Source organism: Saccopteryx leptura, chromosome 6, assembly GCF_036850995.1.
Source record: "Saccopteryx leptura isolate mSacLep1 chromosome 6, mSacLep1_pri_phased_curated, whole genome shotgun sequence".
NCBI lineage: Eukaryota > Metazoa > Chordata > Mammalia > Chiroptera > Emballonuridae > Saccopteryx > Saccopteryx leptura.
In genome coordinates, this window is record NC_089508.1 from 122,046,071 (window position 1) to 122,055,554 (window position 9,484).

A 9,484-nucleotide genomic window follows, 5' to 3' on the forward strand; every position below is an offset into this window, starting at 1 on the left:
AATCTCTGTGCAGCAAGTATCAAGCGCAAGGATCACACTAAATTAAAATAATAAATTAATATAGAAAAATCTGTATTAAAATTATTTGGAATTTAAATTTCTGTTTTTCATTATATGTTTTCAAATTTTACTTACTGTGTTTTATTAACAATTTCATAGTGATTTCTTCCTAGAACCTATCATTTATGTTTATTAAGTGAACAAATCCATTTTTAATATTAAAAATTATGTATGTTACATAGGGGGGGACATAAAAATTTTAGAAAGGTTAAGGTGGGGCATGGCACAAAAAAGGTTGGGAAACACTGCTTTAAACCAATGTAATGACATGATCTGATCTGATTTTTTTTTAACTGTTCTTTTTTTAATGAGATTTTTGCTGTTAGAAGAATGGATTGGGAGAGGGCAAAAGTTGGGGAAAGAAGTTCAGTTAGAAGGCAATTGTATTCTAATTAAGAGATGATGCCTTAAACTAGGGCTAAGGGGAGAGTGAAAATAAGAAGACAATATACTCCAGATGTATTTTGGAGATACAACTAATAGGACCAGTAACTATACAGTAAATGGACAGTTAATCCCAGAATTTGTGCTGGGAAGGAACCAGATAATAGACAGCTTGCCTAACTAGGCAGAATCACTGCACAGTGATCTCATGACAGGTTAATTGGTTTAACCTGATCTGAACTAAATGGCCTAATCAAAATTCACATATTGAAAAGTCACTTTTTTATTCCCTTTCTCATTATCAAGCTCAACATTATCATGCTCATTTAAAACTACAACAAAAAAATAAGTTGTACAGATATGATATCTAGAGACTATTAACCTAAAAACACAAGGCCTTTCAAAGTGAGATACAACAAGTATGTATTTGGGATAAAAAAGAATAGTTATTCAGGAATCACTTATTCAGGGAGAAACCCAAATAGTGTTCAGATTAGGAGACAATGGCAGGGTATTTATGAGAAAGGGAAGGGGAACAATTATGGCAATAGGAGGAAGGCATTTCTATTGGTGTAGATAAGCTAATATAGTAATGCTAATTCTAAACAATGTTTTTAATTTTTAGTCCTGTAGTCATAATATCTTCTCTCATTATCCTTCGGACACAATGTTACTTTAGGCCCCATCCAAAAGTTATTTTGCACTGTTTTAATATTCTAAAGGTTTGAGGCATTTCAAAATGTTTCCACTTAGGTCCTGGTTAGGTGGTTAAGTGGACAGAGCATTACCCCAACACACTGAGGCTGCAGATTTGATTCCTGCTCAGGGCACATACAAGAAGCAATCAGTGAGTTCACAACTAAGTGGAACAATGAATTGGTGTTTCTCTCTCTCTCCCAAATCAATGGAAAAATTAAAAAGAAATAAAGACATTTTTTTTAAATGGCTAGATTTGTATTATTTTTCTTAACAAGAGTGTGATGGGAAATAAATTTTGACCATGTAAAATAACATTAGTAATAATATCTAACACATATCACTTACTAAAGTGCAGTTCTATGTATGTTTTTTTTTAGAAAGATATTTTTTCTTTTTTTAAAATTTTATTTATTAATTTTAGAGAAAAGAGAGAGACAGAGAGAGAGAGAGAAGAGGGGAGGAACAGGAAGCATCAACTCCCATATGTGCCTTGACTGAGCAAGCCAGGGTTTTGAACCAGCGACCTCAGTGTCCCAGGTTGATGCCTTAACCACTGTGCAACCACAGGCCAGACTATGTATGTCCTATGCTTACATTTTCCTCAAAATATTATAATCATCATCCTTATTTCACAGATGAGAAATAAGGCCCACAAGATCACAAAGCTACTTGTTAGAACTTGAACTCACTCCACACCAAGAATCCATGCTCTTAACAACTATAGCCTAGAGCTTGTCTGTTACTGTATTTCCCCATGTATAAGACATTTCTATGTATAAGACTCATCTTAATTTGGGGGCCGGAAATTTGAAAATATATATATTACATAAAGCTACTGAACTCAAGTTTTATTCATCATAAAACTCATACAACTCCTCAACACTGTCAAAACTCCCATCCATTAGTTTGTCCTCATCTGGGTCTGATGATGAATCACTATCTTCAACAATATGCGCAAAAACAAGTGTTAAAAAGTGGGAAATGGCCTGACCAGGTGGTGGCGCAGTGGATAGAGCGTCGGACTGGGATGCGGAAGGACCCAGGTTCGAGACCCCGAGGTCGCAGCTTGAGCATGGGCTCATCTGGCTTGAGCAAAAAGCTCACCAACTTGGACCCAAGGTCGCTGGCTCAAGCAAGGGGTTACTCGGTCTGCTGAAGGCCCACGGTCAAGGCACATATGAGAAAGCAATCAATGAACAACTAAGGTGTCGCAACGAGAAACTGATGATTGATGCTTCTCATCTCTCTCCATTCCTGTCTGTCTGTCCCTATCTATCCCTCTCTCTGACTCTCTCTCTCTGTCCCTGTAAAAAAAAAAAAAAAAAAAAAAAAGTGGGAAATGCAAGTAAAAAAATCTACAACTACTGTATAAGATGCACCCAGTTTTTAGATTCCAAATTTTTGGGGGGGAAAAGGTGCGTCTTACACATGGGGAAATTCAGTAATTTTTCAGAAAGCAAAAGCTTTGCCTGTCATCAACTTTGTCTTATCTAATTTTATCCACATAATCAAACTATTCTAAAGTGAGTTCTCAGGCCAACTATTTTATGTATTCACTATTCAAAATATATAACCAATAGGCATTTATACTTCAGAAAACTATTTTAGCCAAGAAATTTTAAATTCAATTAATAACCATAATAAATTTACTCACCTTAGTTGGTATTTCAATCTCCTCAGATATAAACACCTCTTCGATCTGGACTGCATCTCTGGGAAAATATCCAAAATCCTTCCCTTTCTATCAAAATGAAGAACAAAGATAGCAAGGAAGAGTGATCAAAGCAATAAACTATTGAACCCAATTTTGCCCCATGTCCTTGGCTTTTATTTATTTCAAATCATAAATGTTAACTGGCTTTCATCTGGCATCTAAAAGAAAGTGGGTGAGCCTGACCGGGCGGTGGTGCAGTGGATAGTGTCAGACCGGGATGCGGAAGACCCAGGTTTGAGACCCCAAGGTCTCCAGCTTGAGCGAGGGCTCATCTGGTTTGAGCAAAAGCTCACCAGCTTGGACCCAAGGTCGCTGGCTCCAGCAAGGGGTTACTTGGTCTGCTGAAGGCCTGCAGTCAAGGCACATATGAGAAAGCAATCAATGAACAATTAAGGTATTGCAACGCACAACAAAAAACTAACGGTTGATTGCTTCTCATCTCTCCATTCCTGTCTGTCTGTCCCTGTCTATCCCTCTCTCTGTCTCTGTAAAAAAAAAAAAAAAAAGTGGGTGAAATCATATTACTTTTGTTATTCAAAAGAACAGCATTAATTTGAGGGAACAGAGCCAAGCTGTAAAATTACATTTTCTCAAACTTCAGAGAGAAAACATCCCATACACTTTTTTTTTTTTTTTTCATTTTTGTGTTCCTTAATGACTGCTCCTGCCCTGGTGGACCACGCATTTACACTAATAAACCAGGGATATCAAATGGCAAGAGGAAGGTGGGAGTAGCCAAGCTAGATAGAGCTGTGACATATTCAGCATTTTCAGGATGTCAAGATCAGGTAAAAAGTTTAAACTCTGAAGAGCCAAGAGAGATTCATCAAAATAATAAAGATCCATGAGTCCTACAGGGAGGATTTGGTTCCATTCAACTTTTCTGGGGCTAATTTGGTTAACAGAGATCCTCTTAATCCAGTTTAAATACATGTAGGATGTCCCCTGATAGTGAAGACTTCACACAACCTTTCTCAACCCATTCCTTATCACTATCAAGGTTTAAAGACCACATTTCTTTTGGTCATTTGATTTAACACCATTATGCCTCCATTGTGATTCTTCCACTTGGCAGCTGCTGCAACTATTGTATTTGGAAACTGACAGCATATGGGTGAACTCTACAGTGTGGTTCCTTAAACACTTATCTGCCTGAACTAAAAACCTAATTCATAAAAGCTAAGAGTGGTTGAAACATCACCATGGTTCCAAATATTATATGCTACTTTTGTGCAGAACTATCATTTTCACACATAGTAAATAAGAAAGAATGCTTCCTTCTATTATGGAACCTACTGTGTCATTTTTCTCACAGTTGCATTGGGTGCCTCTAAATACTTTCAAAATGTAGACGGGCATATTTAAGGGACCATAAGCAGTAAGGAATCTTGGGTGCTGCAGAGGCCAGGCAAATAATTCTGGCTAGCGACATTCAGAGTTTCAGTCATACAGCCCCTGATGCTAAAAAGCAGGACAGATCCAAATAGAATTTGTCCTGGCCAGGTAGGTTAGTTGGTTAGAGCACTGTCCCTATAAGCCAAGGTTGCAGGTTCAATCCCCAGTCAGAGCTCATACAAGAATCAACCAATGAATGCATAAATAAGTAGAAGAATAAATTGATGTTTCTCTCTCTCTCCCTTCTTCTCTCTAAAATAAATAAATAATTAGACATGGTAAGGGTTGTGAGTGTGTGCGTGTGCGCGCGCGCACACCCGCGCTTTAAAGTTCTTAAAGTTCCTTTTGAGATGAAAATCTGGCATCCTCGTATAAGCTGGCCATTTGTTCTGTATTTAATTTTTAAGAGTAGATACTTACACTTCCTGCCCACAAATCTTCCCTTTCTCCTGCAAGTTTAATATACAGAGATATTTCTTCTCCCTTAGTAAAGTTCAGGTATCGGCAGTCAGGTCCTCTGTAATCTCTCATGGCTATGACTCTGCTAATTAAAGCTAGGTAAGACATGTAATGAAAAACACACAATTTAAGTTCAAATGTTATTTCTCTCCCTCCCATTTTGCCATCCTCCAATCTTATGTATTTCCAAAAGTTTCATATTATTTATGGCCTCAAAAACCTACAAATCTTACTAGGCACCAAATCAATTCAAAACCCTGCCTCAGTATCAAAGGCTATTCATAACCTGGTCTCCCTTCTTTATGTAAAATGACTTTATCTTTGACTGGTGGTGGCGCAGTGGATAGAGTGTCAACCTGGGACTCTGAGGACCCAGGTTCGAAACCGAGGCTGTGGATTTGAGCGCAGGTTCACCAATTTGAGCGTACGGTTGCCAGCCTACGTGTGGAATCATCAACATAATCCTATGGTCACTGGCTTGAGCAAGGTGTCACTGGCTTGGCTGGAGCCCCCAGGTAAAGGTGTGCATGATTAGTAATCAATGAACAACTAAAGTGCTGCAACTACAAGTTGATGCTTCTCATTTCTCTCCTTTCCTGTCTCTCTCACGCGAGCGTGCGCACTAAAAAATATTTGTGTTTTCCTGGTACATATATATTTCAGGCATTTTGATAAGCTGTCTAATATCTTTATTTTATTAAATCCTCAAAACCTATGAGATAAATAATCTCATCTCAGTCTAATAAATGAATCTTTAAGTCTCAGTGTTGGTCACACACCTGATAAATGGTGGAGCTAGATTTGAATGGAGGTTCTTTTCACTGTAACATCCACCTTCCATATCCTGAGGTTTTCTTTCCTCTATTTCCTAAGGCTGGAAACCCTTCAGTTTTTCTTCATGGTGACCTCATAACTACTTCCTCTATGACAGTGGTCCCCAACCCCCGGGCCGCAGACCTCTACCAGTCCGTGGGCCATTTGGTACTGGTCCGCAGAGAAAGAATAAATAACTTACATTATTTCCGTTTTATTTATATTTAAGTCTGAACAATGTTTTATTTTTTTTTAAATGACCAGATTCCTTCTGTTACATCCGTCTAAGACTCACTCTTGACGCTTGTCTCGGTCACGTGATACATTTATCCGTCCCACCCTAAAGGCTGGTCCGTGAAAATATTTTCTGACATTAAGCCGGTCCGTGGCCCAAAAAAGGTTGGGGACCACTGCTCTATGAGACATCCCTGATCTGTCTGGCTTACTCTGCCCCTAATTTGAACTTTAATGTTACTTATTATCCTTATAAGGTATCTGTATTCACTGGTTAATATTGAACTATCTTATCACTATTCACTAGAATGAAAATTTCTGGAAGTCAAGAAACTGACTTAAAATTAATTTGATTTCCCTTAGATACAACAACCTCCCACCCAGACCCAGCACATAATATGCCCTCAATAACAATGAATGATCATAACCATATATGTAGATTTAACACATAAACTAATGTACATTATTAACTTAACTAGTAAAATTATACTAACATATGTTAAACATTTTAATTAAGTCATGCAATTAAAGTTAAAATAACATAAATTTGAATATTCCCATTTCATGTTTTGTGTCTGGCCTCAAAGGAAACTAAAATGAGGTTGAAAAAAGGGAAAGAAAGATTATTACTATTATAAAACATTATCTAGCAAACCTCCATATATTTAATTACATATCAAAAGGTTACAGAAAATGTTTATTCATAAAAAATTTACTTATAAATTATCTGTTTACACTAATAATATTTTTCATTTTTGACTTGCAACATGTAATTCTCACACACTGGAGATATAAAACATTTTTAAAGTTATTATATAGTATATTGGGATAAAACTCATTTTGCACCAGAATGCTAGTAACAGAATAAATTAAGCTATTAAGCAATAAAATAAAATTATCTTTGTAGAAGACAGAAGTTTTAGATTCAAGGACATAAATAAAATTATGTACTGAGTTCAGTATTATTACATAATAAACACAAATTATTGTTTGATAAAGTTTAGACAGTACATCCTAATGATTTGAAATAAACACATTTTTATAAAACTTATGAGAATTAGATAGTTCTGATTGTGAAAGAAAAATTAAAATACACAAAGGCTTCAGAAATCAAGTACTATCCATCAATGGCTTGATATTTTTTTAATTACATTTATCTTTAGAAATAGAAAAGGTACTGATTAGTTTGATCTTCACCCCTTTGTATTATTCCAATAAAAGCTATCACAAAATACTTTGCTCCAGTATTTCCTTTTTATACTGAACTATATTTATAATTACAATTTTTTTCAATGATACTAATGTTCACTTATATCATGCCTATCTACGAGAACATTTTATGTCATTTCAGAGCCTCAGTTTAAGAGGAAGAGAAGGAAAAAAGAAAAGCAAACTTACTTTCACATTCCAAGTCAGCACATTTTTTAAAGTCTGCCAGCAGTTTCGTGCCTTCCAGACACTTTGTCAGAGAAATAACCAAAAGGAGGATTCTATGAAGTCCAATCTCAGCCATGCTAAAATAAGCAGGGATTCCAAATGAGATTTAAACCAACTGTTTAAGCTGTTGATATGTCAGCCAAAACAGGTGCTAGCCCCACTCTCTTTTACTAAATATCAGAGACCAAGGTTTAGGTTTTTTAATCCCTTGGTAACTACATTTTTCCGTTGGTGTTTAGGCTCAGCTTGAGAGACAAACACTGTGTTCAATCTGCAGTGTCAGGAACCTAGATAATACTTAGGGGTTTAATAATTAACAGGGACTTTTAGTTGGACTTCTGTCTTATAAAGGTGGCCCATATCTTACTTAAGGGCACTTTGTGTTCAATATTTCTTAAACAGGCCTCCACAATAAGGTAGTTAATCTCTTTCTGTTAAAATCTTAGGTAAATCAGTAAGTACAAACAGTATTTGCTGCATGCAAATATCAGCATCAATGAAGTATGCATTACATGTAGAAGCAGTGGTAATTTATGTTAAAAATGGTTTTGAAAAGTCATGATGAAAGCTATTTGGAAGAAATATTCTCTTTATATTTTATTTTTAATTTTTTTTTTTTTCATTTTTCCGAAGCTGGAAACGGGAAGGCAGTCAGACAGACTCCTGCATGCGTCCAACAGGGATCCACCCCGCACGCCCACCAGGGGGCGACGCTCTGCCCCTCCGGGGCGTCACTCTGCCGCAATCAGAGCCATCCAGCGCCTGAGGCAGAGGCCACAGAGCCATCCTCAGCGCCCGGTCAATCCTTGCTCCAATGGAGCCTCGGCTGCGGGAGGGGAAGAGAGAGACAGAGAGGAAGGAGTGGGGGAGGGGTGGAGAAGCAGATGGGCGCCTCTCCTGTGTGCCCTGGCCAGGAATCGAACCAGGGACTCCTGCATGCCAGGCCGACGCTCTACTGCTGAGCCAACTGGCCAGGGCCATTTTTAAATTATTTTTAATTTATTGATTTTAGAGAGAGAGGAAGAGAGAAACATCAATTTGTTCTTTTACTTATTTATGCATTCATTCATTGATTGATTCCTGTATGTGCCCTGACCAGAGATTGAACCCACAACCTAGGTGTATCAGGACAATGCTCTAAAGAACTGAGCTACCCAGCCAGGGCTCCCTTTTTATAATTTAAGAAAACCTTAGTGTCACTGTGAAGTTGAAACTTGTATTTACTTAAGAAAAATAGTTAAAATGTCATAAGTCTTGATTGTTTTACAGTTACAATTTAACCACTTAAGCCTGACCAGGTGGTGGCACAGTGGATAGAGCATTGAACTGGGATTTGGAGGACCCAGGTTCGAAACCCTGAGGTCACTGGCTTGAGCACGGGCTCACTCACTCTGCTATAGCCTCCTAGTCAAGGCACATATGAGAAAGCAATCAATGAACAACTAAGGTGCTGCAATGAAGAATTGATGTTTCTCATCTCTCTCCTTTCCCGTCTGTCTGTCCTTATCTGTCCCTCTCTCTGTCTCTGTCACAAAAATAAAAACAAACAAAAAACACTTAAATATATGATCTGATTTATCACTCACACCAACTCCCTAAAGTAAATAATATTACTATCCCCATTTTTGTTTATGAAGAAACTGAGGTATATAGAAAAGGGTCTTGCCCAACATCACATAGTAAGTAGAGAAATTTAAACCTAGGAATTATGACTCCCCCTGATGGAGGGAGACTTGACTTAAGGTAGTGAATACACAGTGCAATATGCAGATGATGTGTCATAGAATTGTATACCTGAAACCTGCATAATTTTATTAACCAATGTCACCTCTATAAATTCACTTCAAAAAAATCAAGGAACTATGACTCCTCGTACTCATAACCATAGACTTTCCTAACAAGAATCAAGTCATTTGCCATAGAAAGGTGTCTACTTTGTCTGCAACAGTACTATTACAGGAACAGCAGGTACAGTATTATTCCATGTATTTAAAATTGTATGTGCACTGGTCAAATAGCTCAGTTGCTTGGACTATCATCCCCATATACCAAGGTTGTGGGTTTGATCCTTGGTCAGGTCACATACAAAAATTAACCATTGAATGCATAAATAAGTGGAACAACAAATCAATGTTTCTCTCTCTCTCTCCCTTCCTCCCCTTTTCTAAAATCAATAAAAAAAAATTTAATAAAATAAAAATAAAATGTATGCCTATTTCTGTATGTGGAAAGAAAATGAGAGAGATGTCTGAAAGACTCTTCCCTCGTACAACGGGAGTATATAATGTG

At 37.2% G+C, this 9,484-nt stretch overlaps 1 protein-coding gene across 7 annotated transcripts in view; it reads right to left on the minus strand.

Annotated features, from left to right (window-relative positions):
* Window positions 1–7,454, minus strand: part of MIA2 (MIA SH3 domain ER export factor 2) — a 128,551-nt gene extending 121,097 nt beyond the window's left edge. For 6 of the 7 annotated variants that reach the window (XM_066343221.1, XM_066343220.1, XM_066343223.1 and 3 more), the window contains exons 1-3: window positions 7,157–7,454; window positions 4,673–4,806; window positions 2,798–2,884 (exon numbers count right to left, since the gene is read on the minus strand). In XM_066343221.1, the coding sequence (XP_066199318.1) occupies window positions 2,798–2,884; window positions 4,673–4,806; window positions 7,157–7,271 (336 nt within the window). In that variant the 5' untranslated portion in view covers window positions 7,272–7,454. The remainder of the gene's footprint in view (window positions 1–2,797; window positions 2,885–4,672; window positions 4,807–7,156) is intronic. The other variant, XM_066343224.1, reaches the window with a different exon arrangement.
* Between the last annotated feature and the right edge of the window lie 2,030 nt (window positions 7,455–9,484).